General features: G+C 37.1%; 1 protein-coding gene across 1 annotated transcript in view; it reads left to right on the top strand.

Annotated features, from left to right (window-relative positions):
* Positions 1–17,411, top strand: part of LOC150090922 (ubiquitin-conjugating enzyme E2 A) — a 67,219-nt gene that overhangs the window by 22,536 nt on the left and 27,272 nt on the right. Inside the window, exon 2 of the mRNA XM_090380681.1 lies at positions 14,944–15,024. Coding sequence (XP_090236807.1) covers positions 14,944–15,024 — 81 coding nt within the window. The remainder of the gene's footprint in view (positions 1–14,943; positions 15,025–17,411) is intronic.

Genomic DNA, 17,411 nt, shown 5'->3' with positions numbered 1-17,411 from the left:
GGTTGAGTGGGAGAAGACAGAGGGTGGTAATTAATGGGTGCTGCTCTTCGTGGACTAATGTTATTAGTGGAGTCCCACAGGGTTCGGTTTTGGGCCCTCTGTTGTTTTGTATATTTATCAATGATATTGATGAAGGTATATTAGACTTAGTGTCGAAGTTTTCAGATGATACAAAGGTTGGCAGGGTTGTTAATGACAGTTTGTTTGTTTGTTTGTTTTGTTGGTTTTTAGGAGCATTAGCAACTAAGGCCATATTGCTCCGGGATATGCGGTGATCATTCCTTGACCTTTCCGCATCCTCCGTATTTGGTGGTGACGGGCTCGAACCTCGGTCTAATCAAGAAGCATGTGCTGCGCACTGCTGCTCCTTCCCACCTGGCTACGGAGGCGCCCGTTAATGACAGTAATGGCAGTGTGCTACTGAAACAGGATCTAGATAATTTGGGCAGATAGGCTAAGAAGTGGCAGCTGAAGTTTAACCTTGATAAATGCAAAGTACTGCATATGGGTAGAAGTAACCCCAGAGAAATGTACCAACTGTGTGGTACTACACTTAAGGTGGTAGAAAATGAAAAATATCTGGGAGTAATTGTGCAGTCAGATATAAAGTTTTCTGAGCAATGCAGACAGGCTGCCAGGGCAGGTCATGGGGTTTTGTCAATGATATATAGGAATTTTGCTAGCAGGGAAAAGGAGGTAATTATCCTTTTGTATAAGGCAATGGTCAGGCCACGCCTTGAGTACTGCGTACAGGTCTGGAGGCGTCATTTTGGGAAGGATGTAGATTTGCTTGAGCGTGTACAGAGAAAGGCAACAATACTGGTGAGGGGAATGAAGGGATCCTCTTACCAAGATAGGCTTACGTTCTGCAAATTGCAGTGGCTGGAGACAGGACACCTGTGCGGTGATCTGATTCAGGTGTATAAGGCCTTTAAATGGCTTGAGCACGCCGAATTCTGATGGGATCCTTCCACTTGTTCAGATTACTAACCTATTGGGGCATAAATTCAAATTATGAAAGGACAGATGTAGAATAGATGTGCGGAAATTTGCATTTAGCCAGCAGCAGGTGGTTAATTGCTGGAACAAACTTCCATCTGTTGTTGTGGAAGTTGATAGGTTGAATAAATTTAAGGAGGAACTGGATAGGCATTTGGAGGGAATGGTGTGATTTTTTTTTTTTTTTTTCTGGCTGATGCTGCATAAGCTCATACACTTGCTTTCTTGCATCACATGCCACTACTACTACTACATCCTTTGTGACTTGATTACAGTCCTGCTTATATCGTCACCTGATAAGTTATATGCGTTCCATGCATTTTCTTCTCTGCCACGAGCCACATTAATTCATCTGATATCCATTTATGCCTAATCGGTGAATGGTGAATAGTATTTTTTAGTTTGTACGAAAAGCCTTATGCTCTCCAAGATTAAGTCCCTGAAGGTTTTCCATTTAGAATCCCCTGTTGGTAACATCATCAGTTGATCCCACTGCATAGAATTTAAAAACTCTCTGAGACCACTGGAGTCACCTTAACAAAAGCAAAAACCCTTTCCCTTTATTAGTTACTCCAATGTATGCACTATGCTCTGTTTCCTTTGGCATGATCTGAAAAGGTAAATGCTTCTTTTTTATCATTGAAAATTTATTACTGATTGTGCTTTTATATCATAAACTGTTGAAGTATGTGATTATATTCTTTTTCACGAGTACATTGTTTTCTTTTTTTTTTTTTTTTCCTTGCAAAATCTATGAATCTCTCCATTCTCTGTCTCATAGATTCAGTTTCTGCTGCATGCCTTTTCTATAGAGACTTTCAACATAGAGACTGTTCTTCTGAATCAGCATCTATAATTCTCTCATGCTAACATGAACGAGTATCTTCTGTGTTGTCTGCATTCAACCCATACACAGCATTACATACTATAAGTTCTAATACTTTGTGTTTGGGGTGTCATAAAAAAATAAAATAATAATATAATGATAATAAGTTTAAAAGGGGTTTAGGAGGGAACAGGCATTCTGTGTAATCAGACACTCCGTCTAAGACACTGATGGATCCAATATCTTTCTATTTTATGAAGATTTAGGAGAAGTTCAGTTGACCCGGCTTCCTAAAATCCACTCGTGCACACCTTCTCGATGGTAAGCCCTGTTATGTCACTTTGATGGCAACGAATGTGTAGAGTGGCTCTCTTCAAGATGCCTGGTCAGCGTGAAGAGGAAAAGAACAAACCCTCCAGCACATAATGACATGACGAAACAAATGGCACTCAATTCCCAGCAGCGTTCACTCCCCCTCTTATGGCAGCAAGAGGATCAGAGTGGAAGCAGAGGGTGCTAAGAATCTCTGGGTATGACTAGGCTGCCATGCACGAAAACTGAACTTGGCCTATTATAATGTAAGCGCTCATTGGTGAAGATAGGATATTAGACCTGGAAAAGGAATTAGAAAATGTGAATAGGAATATCATTGGTTGGGCTGAAACAAGAAGAAATGAATCACTTGTAAGTTTATCAAGTGGAAATCTGCTGTACACTAATGGAAACTGTGAAGATGGAGTTGGCTTTCTTATCCATAAAGATATAAAAAACAACATTTTGGAATTCAAAAGTAAATTCCCCAAAGGTGTCAAGACTGCTTCTCAAGATTTCTAAATGGTACAAACCAAAGGTTATAATGATTTATGCACTAACATCGAGCCATGATAATGAAGAGATTGAAGAAATGTACACTGAAATTGAGAGACTTCTAGACAAACAGAAAACTCACTACACCATTATTAAAAAAGTAAAAAAGTAGTGCAGCCATTATCAACCCACTGCAGGGTGGAAGCCTCCTCAACAATTCATGCTGAGGGAAATGGACCATAATCTGCCACGCTGGTCCAGTGCGGGTTGGCAGATCGACCGTATTCAGCAGTCAGGGGCTTGAACCCCGGTCTACTCAAAGAGCGTGTGCTACTGCACTCCCGCTCCTGCCCACTCGGCTACGGAGGCCGTCTTTATTAGGGGACACCTTTATTAGGACACCATTATTAGGACACCATTATTAGGGGACTTTAATGCTAAGGTTGGAAAGAGACAAAACAGCACAGAAAGGAAAACTATAGGAAATTTTGGAATTAGCAAAAGAAATGAAAGAGGTGAAAGACTTGTGGAATTTGCAGAATCTTGAGGAATGTCAGTAATGAACACTTTTTTCAAGAAAAGTGGACAGAAAGTGGACATGGAAGAGCCCAAATGGACTAACAACTAATGAAATCGACTTCATCCTCACCAACAGAAGATATATTGTGAATGATGTTCCTGTCCTGAGCAAGGTAAACTTTGGAAGTGATCACAGAATGGTAAGATGCACACTTGATATAGATGTAAGAAAAAAAAGGAAAAAACTGATTCGAGTAAATAATATGAAAGTCTTTGAGATAACAGAAGAGGAGAAAAAGCAGCATGTATTGGAACTTAAGAACAAGTTTGAGCTTCTGCAGACCTTTCAGGAACAAAATATCAATGAGGAATATAACTACTTTCTGAAAGTGATAAAGCCCGAGAGACCTACAGGTAAAAAGAAATCCACAGAAGAAAAAAATTAGTCAATAAACACTTGTCACGATAAACCGAAGACAACAAATGAAGAGCAAGATAAACACCATTAGAAAGAGACTCAGAGAGGACATAAAAAGATTTAATACAAGAAAAGTAGAACAAGCATTAAGGGAATACAAAGGACTTAAATTAGCATCCATGAGCAGTAATACAGAAAGACAAATGATACTGAAACTGAAGAATAGCGAAGGTGTACTTGTAAATAGAAGAGAAGGCATAATTCAAATAGCAGAAGACTACTATGAAGAATTATATAATGTGGGAGGGAATGATGACAGTAGTGGGGAAGATGGATCACAAATTAGCAACACATACGACATACCCGACATCCTTCCTGATCAGGTAGAACATGCATTGAAGAAAATGAAGAATCAGAAAGCCCCAGGTGAAGATGAAGTTACTGTAGAATTGTTAAAATTGGGAGAAAGAGACATGACACAGAAACTGACAAGACTCTTCACAAAATACATTGGGAAAGGCAATGACCCCTAAGGAGTGGAATAATGCAATCATAATTTTGCTGCATAAGAAGGGAGATAAATCAGAAATTGGAAATTATAGACCAATTAGCTTGTTGTCCACATCTACAAGTTGTTCACAAGGGTCATTGCTAACAGATTAGAAAGAATACTTGATGAGAATCAACCAAAAGAGCAAGCTGGCTTTAGGACAGGATTCTCAACTATGGATCACCTTCGTGTAATATCACAGCTAATGGAGAAAACAAATGAATATAAAATACCATTATGCCTGGCATTTGTGGATTATGAAAAGCCACACTCCATACAGCATAAGGCATTGTTTCGGGCACCGGAAAGACAAGGCATAGATACCACATACATTATGATTTTGAAGAAAATATATGAGAATGCTATCTCCTTTATTAGACTAGACCAGTGCTTCTCAAAGTGGGCGATATCGCCGGGGGGGGGGGGGGGGGGGGTGTTAGGCATGAAAGGGGGCGATAGTAATCTGGAAGGCTATCAGATTACTGGAGCACTTAAATAAGGTGCATTCAGATAAGGCAAATAATGACTTGTCTTACTTTCAAAAGCTATGTGACAAATTTGAAAGCACCCAACATTATCAAGCATGTTTTCTTGTGCGTTGCAACAAAACAACAATGGCTTGCGGGCCTTGTACAATATTTCACTGTTGATTGCAAAAGCTGATAAGCCTCATACAATTGGTGAAGAATTAATTTTGCCTGCAATTTCTGAAGTTATCAGTACTGTTTTACATAAATCACCGCACAATATAATAAAATCTATTCCACTTAGCAATGATACAGTTCAGAGATGGATAGACAAAATGGCCAAAGACAGAAAATACCCTATGCAACATTTTACGAACAACAGAATTTGCCTTACAAATAGACGAATCAACTCTGCCAGGTAACGAATCTTTACTACTAGCATACGTACGTTTTATAAAAGATGAAAAGTTGAACGAAGAATTATTATTTGCAAGATATCTAGAAACGTATACCAAAGGCGAGTCTATATTTCAGGTTACTGAAAAGTTTTTTAAAGACAAGGAAATTCCACTTACAAATGTACTTGCTTGTGCAACGGATGGAACACTATCAATGATTGGCCATTACAAGGGTTTTATGGCATTATTTAAAAAATGCTGTGCCAAATATTATTACTGTTCATTGTGTCATTCACCATCAGCATTTAGTTGCGAAAAAACATGATCAACCGCACAATTCTCTACGAACTGTTATTACTGCTATAAACAAAATTAAAGCACATTCTTTGAATGATCGTATATTTCAAAAGCTTTGTGATCAAAACAGTGAAGATTTTGAACGATTGCTACTTCACTCCGAGGTTCAGTGGCTGTCAAAAGGCAACTGTCTCAAGAACAGATTTTATGAACACTTTGATACTGTTGTCGAGTTTTTTGAAGATAGGAACAATGACCTTAGTAATGACCTCAAGAAAATGAAAACTGATATTTGCTTATCTTGCAGATTTATTTACTAGATTCAACTCAGTGAACTTACATTTACAAGGACAAGATGTAACTCTTATTAAGGCGAAAACTCAAATTTCAGCATTTATTTTAAAATTAAAGCTCTTTATGCGCAACGTAGGATGACGTGAATTGTATCAATTTCCAAATCTGTTGGAAATAGAGAAAAAAGAAAAAATAGCTGATGAAACTCTACTAACTTTTTGTAATCATCTAGAAATGTTGCACAGAGATATGCTGAAAGGTTCGAAGATCTCCTTAATTTGAAAATTCCAGATTGGGTTATAAATCCTTTTTTAAATAATGACGATGGCGAACGTTTTGTAGAAGAATTGATTGAGTTACAAAATGAAGTTGAACTGAAGCCAAAATTTCAAAATTCATATCAGGAATTTTGGTTACAAAAGAAAATCCTTGACCATTATCCTGCATTGTGGGGAATTATAAAAAAATCACTTATTTCTTTTCCAACATCATATCTAGTCGAAACCGGTTTCAGTGCTGTATCTCAATTGCTGACAAAACAAAGAAATTGTCTGTATGTTGTTAAACTTTCGATTTACGATTAAGCTAATAAATCTCCACCAAGCTCATCCATCGCATTAAATATTAAAATATAATTAACTATTTCCATTAATATCATGACTTATTTATGTAATTAACTTTAATTTTTATGACTTAATTTAATGACTATAACTGACTTTATTTATGTAGTTGTAATTTTTTACGAAGAAGGAATAAAGTGCAGTGAATAGTTTTCTTTAGAATTCACACACATACATGCAGGGCTGCATTTACGTTTTTGGAGCCAAACAGACAGGACTAAAAAAAAAGCCCTGACGAGGGCTTTTTTTAGGGGGCGGTGATTCAACCGGGGGGGGGGTGATCCAAAAAAGTTTGAGAAGCAGTGGACTAGACAATGACAGTAGCAAATTTTAAATTGAGAAAGCAGTTTGACAAGGAGAGACTATCTTTGAAGTTGTTTACTGCTGCCCTTGAGGAAGCTTTCAGAAGATTAGACTGGTCGCAGAAAGGAGTCAATGTGAATGGAGAGTATCTAAACCATTTACAATTTGCAGATGACATTGTGATCATAAGTCACGATCCCAAAGATTTAGCGGAAAATCTTAATCAGTTTTGCAGAATTAGTAACGATTTCACACTAAAGATGAATATGGCTAAAACAAAAGTAATGATGAACAAGTAGGCCACAGAAAGGGATGTAATCATTGAAGGAGAAGTAATTGAAAAGGTGGATTCTTATACTTATCTGGGACAAGTCATTAGCTGCAATAAGGATAAATGACTGGAAGTCAAGAGAAGGATAAATTTCGGATGGATAGCATTCAGGAAATATAGTCACATATTGAGCAGCAATATCCCACTTTGTCTGAAACATAAAATAATAAACCAGTGTATACTCCCCACCATGACTTATGGAAGTGAAACTTGGGCACTCACCAAAAGAATGGAAGAAAAGCTGAAACTACCTAGATAAGAAGCAAAAACACATGGATTAGGCAGCAAACACAAATAAAGGACATTCTTATCAAAACTAAAGAACTGAAATGGACTTGGGCAGGACACATAGCTCGAAGACATGATGACAGATTGACTAAGAATATAACAGAATGGTACCCAAGAAGAGCTAAAAGAAAACCTGGAAGACAACAATGGAGATGGACAGATGAAATGAGTTTGTGGGTAGTAAATGGATGGCCATTGCACAAAACAGAAGAAACTGGAAAGTTGCAGGAGAGGCCTTCATCCTGCAGTGGATTGAAATGGCTAATGATAATGAAGTTCAAAAAATATATTTCTGAGTCATAATATATTGCATACTTTAATAAATTTGACATGTTTATTTTTATAATAAATTTAGATATTGGATCTGTTTGTAATTCATTTGAAAAAGTCCTGGATTGAATATATGTCAGGGTTTCCTGTGCGGACGTGCCTTTCTGCCGCTCTTGGAACAGAGAAGTTTTTTCTGATTTATTTTCTGCTTTATTAGTTTAAATTGACATATTAACTTATTTCTAGAGTAGCTTTATATTCCTATTTACGGTACTTAAAGTTAAAATAACTTAGATAGAGATTTTGTAGGTATTACTTAGTATCAGAAAGGGTATCAAATCCACGTGTTTACCGTTCATAAACAGCCGCCATTGTTACGTGAAAATTAATCAGTAAAATCTATTAATCTTGTCGAACTTCATTGGCAATTAAATTGTACTTTTAACTATACATATAACCACTTAGGTTACGGAACATAAATAATTAGTAAAAATAAATAATTAATACATAACTTGATATGGAAGTTATATAAAGGGATTTCGTAGATAACACTCGTTACTGAAACGCGATACAGCATATCCGGAATTCGATAGCATTAGCTTTGTATAGTATAGTATCAAATGCCTCTACTAATGCTAATGCTAATATAATATTGTCAATTAATCAGTACATCTATTAATCTTGTTAAACTTCATTGTCAATTAAATTGTACTTTTAACTTTATATATATAACGACTTAGAGTACAAACGTAACAAATAATTAATACATACTTGATACGGAAGTTATATAAAGGGAACTCGTAGATAACACTCGATACTGAAAAATAAATATAGCGTTATAACTGTGTTAAGATACAAGTTTAAGGTTTTAATTTTGTTCTGAAATTGTAATTTTATTGACATTTAAATCGAAATCATGACTCTGACCAGAGCAGCAAAGCAAAAGGCTCAAGCTAATGTGAGTGTTGTGACTCAGGGGAGAACTGAGGGGGGGGCGGTTGCCCTCTGAATCACAGCCTTTTAAGATGCACTGTTTGCTTGATGTTTGCGGAGCAATCGGGTACGGGACATGATACTGCCATGGCGGATGTCTTTGTGTGTGTGCACGATGCAAGGAGTGCAAGGAAATTAGGCGACAACTCAGCATTGTTATGGGCCTATATGAGACCTTGAAGGACAGGGTGGATGCCCTCGAAGGAAATAAATTGAGGGGCCCATCAAGCTCTCAGCTGCCCACATCAACGCCAGAGCTTGGACTTGGTCATCTTGCAACACAGAGGCAGCCCCCAAGGCAGAATGCGCTGGTCCAACAGGAACTAGTAGTTGTTGGTGACTCAATTGTCAGGGAAACGGGGAACATGCTTTGTAAAAAGGATAGGTGGAACAGGACATGGGTATGTCTGCCAGGGGCAAAGGTTGATGACGTTGTAGAGCAGATGTCATCTTTTAAGGGCACAAAAGGTGATATAGTTGTACACGTTGGCACTAATGATATTAAGAGTAGGAGACCAGCGGAATTACTTAACAAGTACAGGTCACTGTTGAAAAAAAGCCGTGAGGTAGGGTTGAATTTGAAAGTGTCTGCAATTCTGCCCAGACACGATAGGAGGGAGTATATGATGAGAGCCTTGTTGATCAATTCGGCCCTGGAAAGATTGTGCAAGGGTCAAGGGGTAGAATTTTTTTCAGCCTGGAATGTACTTGTTAACAGGAGAGATTGCTACTACAGGGATGGGATACACTTAAATAGAAAGGGTGCAAGAATATTTGCTGATGCTATCGAGGCAGTGTTAGGTGGGTCGGAAAACTGCTAGCTTGGGGGGAGACAAAGACTAATGGATTAACAGTAGCCACTGGCAGAGGTGAAAGAGATTCTTGCACTACTTCTATTGGAATGAGCAGAAGCCTGAAAAACAAGATGCAGGATATTTCAGAGACTGCTGGAAGTCATTGCGGTACAAGTAAACACATGGGTTGTGTTAGGGTAGCTAAGAATAGAAACAGGTGCATGTATACTTGCGTGTACACCAATGCTAGGAGTTGAGTAAATAAATTTGATGAATTTGAGGTATTACTCAAAACATCAAAGGCAGATATTGTTGGGATATCAGAGACGTGGTGTCACACAGATATAAGGAATGCAGAACTGGAATTTGGGAAGTACAACGTCTACAGAAAGGATAGACAGGATAGGAAGGGAGGAGGGGTTATGCTATTAGTTAAGAAACATAAAATCCAAGGAAGTGAAGCCAGTCGACATCGATGGACAGGGCAGTGTCGAGTCAGTTTGGTGTGACATAAGCATAGGTAAATCAAAATTGAGAGTAGGAGTGTGCTATAGGCCTAATGACTCTGATGAGTATAATAAGATACTGTACAGGGAAATAGAATGGGCCAGTAAATCAGAGAGTCTTATAATGGGGGATTTTAATTTCCCAGATATTGACTGGAATTTGTGGGTTGGTCACTCACACACACTAGCAAGGCTTTTGTGGATTTATTGGATGATTGTTTTCTACACCAGCATGTTCGGGAGGCAACTAGAGGGAGTAATACTCTTGATCTGATTATCAGTAGTGATTCTTCATGCATTAGGAATCTGCAGATAAAGGAACCACTGGGTGGCAGTGATCACAGTGTGCTGAAGTGGGATTTACTCAAGGAGGTAACTACCATCAGAGGTAAAGGGAAGGGTTTTTGCTTTCGTAAAGGTGACTATGATGGTCTGAGACAGTATTTAAATTCTATACAGTGGGACCAACTGATGATGTTACCAACAGCAAATTTAAAATGGGAAGCATTCAAGGAACTAATCTTGGAAGCTACCAGGCTTTACATACCAACCAAGAAATATTGTTCAAGGTTCAGGCCTAAATGGTTGTCAGATGAACTAATGAGACATATGGCAGAGAAGAAAAATGCATGGGATACATACAAATTAATGGGTGACATGGAAGCTTATGATAGATATAAGTTGGTCTGTAACCAAGTCACAAAGGAGATTAGGCAGGCAAAGGCAGATTATGAGAAATCCTTGGCAAAGGATGCAAAGAAAAACAGAAAAGAGTTCTTTACCTATTTAAACTTAAGAAGGAAAGGGATGAATCAGATTGGTCCACTGGATGCTGATGGTTCAACAGTTGAGGATCCAGCTCAGGTGGCTAACAATCTAAACGAGTATTTTGCATCTACATTCACACATGAGGAGTTATTCAGGAAGGGGAATGTCGTAGGTGAAGTAAACATTGGCAGTGAGCTAGATGGTTTTCTAATAACTGAGAGGAAAGTGGAGGAGAAATTGTTGAGGATAAACATAAAAAAGGCACCCGGGGTGGATGGGATCTATCCAGTTATATTAAAGGAGGCAGCAAAGGAAGTAAGCAAACCCCTAGGCCATAATTATGAGAGCTTCTTTGGACTCAGAGGAGGTACCCATGGACTGGAGATGTGCAAATGTAACCCCAATTCACAAAGGAGGATCAAAGGCTGACACAAGTAATTATAGACCTGTTAGTTTAACTTCAGTTCCAGGAAAATTAATGGAGGCACTGGTTAAAGAAGCACTGCAGGATCATCTGGACAAGAATTCAATTATAGCTCAGACACAGCATGGGTTTGTTAAGGGCAGGTCTTGTCTGACCAATTTGATTGGATACTATGATGTAGTCACAAAAGAACTGGATGCAGGGAATAACTTTGATATTATATATTTGGATCTTAGAAAGGCTTTTGATACTTTGCTCATGGAAGACTGCTGCACAAATTGGAGAAGTGTGGCATTGGAGGCAAATTGCTGCTATGGATAAAGGGATGGTTGAGTGGCAGAAGACAGAGAGTGGTAATCAATGGACACTGCTTAACGTGGACTAATGTTATTAGTGGAGTTCCTCAGGGTTCAGTGTTGGGTCCATTGTTGTTTTCTGTATTTATAAATGATATTGATGATGGTGTATCAGGCTTAATGTCCAAGTTTGCAGACGATACAAAGGTTGGCAGGGTTGTTAAGGACACTACTGATACTATGCTGCTGCAACAGGATCTGGAAAGGTTGAGCAGATGGGCTGAGAGGTGGCAAATGAAGTTTAACATTGACAAATGTAAAGTACTACATATGGGAAACAGCAATCCCAGAGCAACGTATCAACCCTGTGGTACTACGCTGACAGTGGTAGAGAATGGAAAGGACCTGGGGGTAATTGTGCAGGCAGATATGAAGTTCTCTGAGCAGTGCAGACGAGCTGCAAGAGTAGCTCATGGTGTATTGTCAATGATATACAGGAATTTTTCTAGCAGGGACAGGGATGTGATTATTCCCTTGTATAAGGCATTGGTCAGGCCACACCTTGAGTACTGTATACAGGTCTGGAGGCCTCATTTCAAGAAGGATGTAGAGCTGCTGGAACGAGTACAGAGAAGGGCAACAAGATTAGTGAATGGAACAAAGGGTTGCTCTTACGAAGAAAGGCTTAAGTTTTGCAAATTACAGAGCCTGGAGACTAGGCATTGGCGAGGTGATCTCATGCTCAATGCCGATGGGATTCTTCCTCTTGCTCAGAATAATCACCTAAGAGGGCATAAATTCAAATTGAGGAAGGACGGATGTCGGATAGATGTGCGGAAATTTGCCTTTTAGCCAGTGGGCAGTTGGTTTGTGGAATAGACATCCATCGCTTGTTGTTGAAGTTGATAGCCTAAACAAATTTAAGGCTCAGCTGGACAGGTATTTCGAACAAATGGAGGGGTGAAATGGGAGTAGTGGTTGTTTTTTTTTTTTTTTGGCTGATGCTGAATAAGCTTGCCTTCTTGCATCATATGCCTCTACTAATGCTAATGCTAATATCAGTCCACGACTTTTGAATACCTATATATTTGAATATATAATCTAATTTCTTCTGCCTCGAAATCTATTAGAGTAATTAGAGGGAAATTGAGGTGCTGCTCCGTTTGCCTATTTCTTTGGCTTATGCCATTTGCTTTTTCCCACCCATTTAGCTACGGTAACAGAAACACTCGTGTAAATATGGTAAGAGTAAAGCTATCTGTAGGGCTAGCAGTTACATTTTGTCAGGCAGCCGTTTTTAAAAAAAATTATTGTGTAAGTCATATTTGGCAAGTTTAGCATATTAAGCTATTGGTAACTTTAATTTGTCTTAAATCATATCTTAACTTAGCTTAAAAAATTTTAAATTTAAATAATTCAAAATTGACTTTTCAGCTTTTTATATACTATATTTGGTATATATTAATGAGGTGTGACGGACATGTAACTTGCAGAAACAGATGGCTCATGTTGTTACTGATAGCATATATTGAGAGGCTCTAGCCCCAAGTTGACATGCCTTTCAATGTAAGCCTTGTGCAGTAACGGCATCATGATACTCTTAATTTGTTATTATGTTAATTTTAGATTAAGTATGACATACTTCACTAGTTATGGTAGATATTTGGTTTCCTTTTTAGGCCATGGTGGCGCACTAATATTAGGCTATATAGTTAAAATTATAAATATAGAAAAAGGGTGCTTATATTTGCAGGCATATGTAACGTTTAATCTAACATGATGGCATTAATTCATCCTGACATTTTTACTTTTCAATTTGGCATTTTCTTTTTTTTTTTTCTTCTTTTCAGTAGTTTTTACATATAATTCAGGTATTGCAATTTACTTCTACTATATTATTAGTTCATTCTTTATGAATTGTTCAGGATTTTTTATGGAATGTGTACACTGGCCAATGAATTTGTTTTTAGACATTATATTCACCCCCCCCCTTTACTAAAGCATGTATAATTCTTGTTTAATAATAATGACTAAGCAGAATTTTGAAAAATTCCATTAATGTTGTGATATTTGTTTATTATTATTTTAGAAGTACAGATTAAACTTCGGTTCTGAATTCACGATATTTTTATCAGTGTCATCAATGAATAGTAATAGGAGATTCAACACAACTCATTCTGCTGAGTGTGATTCACTCATAATATTTGTCCACCCAAAAGAGTGGCCATCTGTAATAACCACTCTGTTTTGTATTATTAACCATTCTTTTATTGATTATAGTAACTTACCTTTAATATCACATTTTTTTCATTTACATGAATAATGTTCATGTATTAAAAGTCTTAACTTTGTTATAGTATTATGTACCATTGTTATAGTATTATGGTATAGTACCATTGTTATAGTATTCCGTTTTTTTCTGATAATTGTTTTCTATTATTTTAGAAGTACAGAGTAAACTTTGGTTCCAAATTCAAGAATATTTTTTCCGCTGAGTGAATTTTTCTTAATAATTCTTCATAAAATTCTTCACAAGAATTAGCAAACTTGCACTTAACTTGTAGTATTTCTTTCAGCGTTTCTATGGTCAGTTGTCTTTTTGTTGACGTACACAGTTTATTTACTACCGAAAGTAAATAAACTGTGGGTTCCTGACAAACAATGCAAATGATTTGCATTATGTTTGCTATTAAGTATGGAGACTACATGTCCATTCTGGGACATTTTCCAGAACAGTTTGCAATGTGGGGCAAATGACTGAAATCCGGGACTGTCCCTCATAAACTGGGGTGTCTGGTCACTTTACATATGGGTATTATGAGACCTTACTACAGAAATGTACTGCACACTTTGTGGGATCACACCCATTGCAAATGGACACAACTGCACACAGGAGGTGCCTCCGTAGCCAGGTGGGAAGGAGCAGCAGTGCATAGCACACGCTTCTTGATTAGACCGGGGTTCAAGCCCGTCACCACCAAATACGGAGGATGCGGAAAGGTCAGGAATGACCACCGCATATTCACAGAGCAATATGGCCTTAGTTGCTAATGCTCCTAAAAACCAAATAACTAACTAACTGCACACAGGTGGGTGGATGCTGCATCACGACAATGCAAGCCCTCACATAACTCATATTGTCATTGAGTATTCGGGTAGCGTTAATGTCAAATGTCTTGTCTGTTCTACAGTCCTGACCTTGCGTCCTGCGATTTATTATTTATTTTTTTATTATTATTATTTTTATTTCCAAAGTTAAAAAGGCTGTGAGGAAGACTTTTCCAGTCCTCAGAAGGTGTAAAGACATTGGAGGCAGTGGCTTCCACAATGTTTTTGAAGAATGGCTGAAACATTAGAGTAAGTGCATTTCATCAAATGAGGTCTACTTTGTAAATTACCATCAAAATATGGATGATTGATAAAGGTATCTTGTGAAAAAAAAATTATGATCATTCTTTATTGATTAGCCCTCATTTAAATTCTTCAAAATTGTTTCTGTGGAAGTGCAGAGTTTAATTTCTTAAACTCTTGTTTTGAAAATTTTTCAGCAAATAAAGTGCAAAAATGTGATGTAAGTCATCTGTTTAATTTTGACTTGGTGCAGTTTACAAATTCACTGCATATAAATTAAGTGAATATGATATAAGTTCATTGTTAAATATATTTAAATCTTCTCAGTGATTACAGTTAAAAACAAATAACTTTTTGTTGTTAACAATTACATTAAAATATTAAAAGTTTTTAATATGCATTATCTTTCTGATTAAAATTTTAGGTTACAAGAAGATCCTCCAGCAGGTGTAAGTGGAGCCCCTACAGACAACAACATTATGATCTGGAATGCTGTGATATTTGGGTAAGATAAATATATAGTGTTTTTTTTAAGTTAAAACATATACTTCTAAGAAAATTCCCATAAAATTGCAGTAAACACATTTAGTAATCAGATTTTCTAAAATTAAACAATTTTGTAGAAGAAAAAAGATGGTTCACCTGGCCACAGTTGCATGGGGTAATAACTTTTCCCATTGTTTTTTAAACCTTTTAGGCACAGTGTAAAGTTTCAGTTGGCATAAATAAAATCTTTTTGCATATAGCACTGGTGCACATAGCTGGGGACAAAGGTTGTAATAATACTTTGTGTGAGTTTCACCTTTCAGAAACATTTTCATAATTGAAAGCAGTTGGTTGTCCACTTATATTGCTTAGTTTAAAAATTTACTTGAAAATCTGAAGGCATAAGCTTTATTGTAAACATTTTTTTTTCATCTTAATTGTTTTAGATTTTAGGCGCCTCCATAGCCAGGTGGGCAGGAGCAGTAGTGCATAGCACACGCTTTTTGATTAGACCGGGGTTCGAGCCCGTGCCCACCAAATACGGAGGATGCGGCAGGTCAGGGAATGACCACCGCATATTCCCAGCCCGAATAAAGAGTGAGGGTTGGCGTCAGGAAGGGCATCCGGCCATAAAAATTGCATGCCAAAACAATAAAAACGCTGACCCCCACATAACAATGGGAAAAAGGCGAGGAAAAAAAAAAATAAAAAATTGTTTCAGATTTAAATTTAAATTTTTAATTTTTTTCACAGAATTGTTTTAAATCTGTGTTACACAATCTCATTTACTTTAATGTTTGATCACCATGAGTTTTAGGACAGGATTTTTCAAACTATATTTTACTGCAAAATCCTTTTGCAGATCTAAGTCTTCTGCTGAATCATTTTGCAAATTTGAATTCTTTTTGAACCCAAATCTTTAAAAACAGTAAAAATTAACAAAAACTTAAAAATTGCGATACATGTTTAAAATTAAATAAAAAATCCAAACCTAATGATAAAAAGACAGTTCTAAATCTTAAATATTTCATATACATTAACATATTATAATTATGTATTAAACACCATTATTTCATGCATGTTGGTTTCTTTTCTTTTCTCTCCTTTCTTTTTTTTTTTTTTTTTAGATGCAGTTTTTTTGGATACAGCTCTTACAAGGTTGAACTTATTTGAGTGAAAGCTCTGGCTTCAAACATTTTTTCAGATTCATGTAATGGAATGTGTTTATTATCTACTGCAAGTGTTTCCTACATCAGGAGCAGACTCAAGGATTTTTACTTAATCTTATGAAAGTTAGTTACTGTATTAGTGATGCATTGTCGCCATACTCCCACAAAGAGATTTTATTAAACGTTATATTGTTATACTACATTTTGCAGTATAATGAAACTGCTAACAGTGTGTGCAAAAAAAAAAAAGTAAGTAAAAGAAACTATTATAAGATACTGGTTTTAAATTAAAGGGATTGTGCCTTCACAGCCTCTTTAATTTTAGATCAGTAATGATGACTTGCTCCTATCTAAACATTTTACATTTGCCAGTAATGGTCGGTGCCTCTGTAGCCAGGTGGGCAGGAGCAGCAGTGCGTAGCACATGCTTCTTGATTAGACTGGGGTTCGAGCCCGTGAGCCACCAAATACGGAGGATGCGGAAAGGTCAGGGAACGACCACTGCATATCCCCAGAGAAATATGGCCTTAGTTGCTAATGCTCTTAAAAACCAAATAACAACAACAACCAGTAATGGTCCTGATGTGAATAGAAAATTATATTAAGTTCTGGAATGAAGAAGTTAAAAGTATTTGATGTTAGGGCCTTGTTCATATTGGAACAGTGTACATGTGATTCACAATTAATTTCAAAAGCACTTGAAGAATTGTGCAATGAAGCATCAAATTAAATAAATTCAGTACACATCTACTTTAGTAATATTAGGTGGTCTTCTAGGAAATTCAGAGGAAAGTGGGATACCAGAACATCACGGAGCATGTCAGCATTAGTGGTTGACTCTTGAATCAGCAGTTCAGCATATGAAGCATTGGGAAGTTGTTAAAGAATACCCTTTTTAAATACGTCCCATTCCAAGAAAAAGATATTGATATACACTGTAAGCTAGAGGGGGAATTGTGTGCCTTCTGAAGAGTCAGTGAGAGCACAATTAAAATCACAATCTGCAAATTGCAGTACCTGGAAACTAGGCACTTGCATGAAGATCTGATTGAGGTTTTTAAGGTTTTGAATGATTAAGTTAAATGCTGATGTCATCTTTCTTACTCAGGCAACACAGATGAGAGGGCACAAATTTAAATTGAGAAAGGATGGATGCAGGATAGATCTGTGGAAATTTTCTTCAGCCATGGGATAATTGATAGTTGGAACAAATTTTTTCCTGGTATTGTGGAAGTGG

The sequence above is a fragment of the Mastigoproctus giganteus genome, chromosome 1 (assembly GCF_048544385.1).
Source record: "Mastigoproctus giganteus isolate SK-2022 chromosome 1, ASM4854438v1, whole genome shotgun sequence".
Classification (NCBI taxonomy): domain Eukaryota; kingdom Metazoa; phylum Arthropoda; class Arachnida; order Uropygi; family Thelyphonidae; genus Mastigoproctus; species Mastigoproctus giganteus.
The sequence above is the reverse complement of the archived record's forward strand: the minus strand, read 5'-3'. Positions and strand labels throughout refer to the sequence as shown.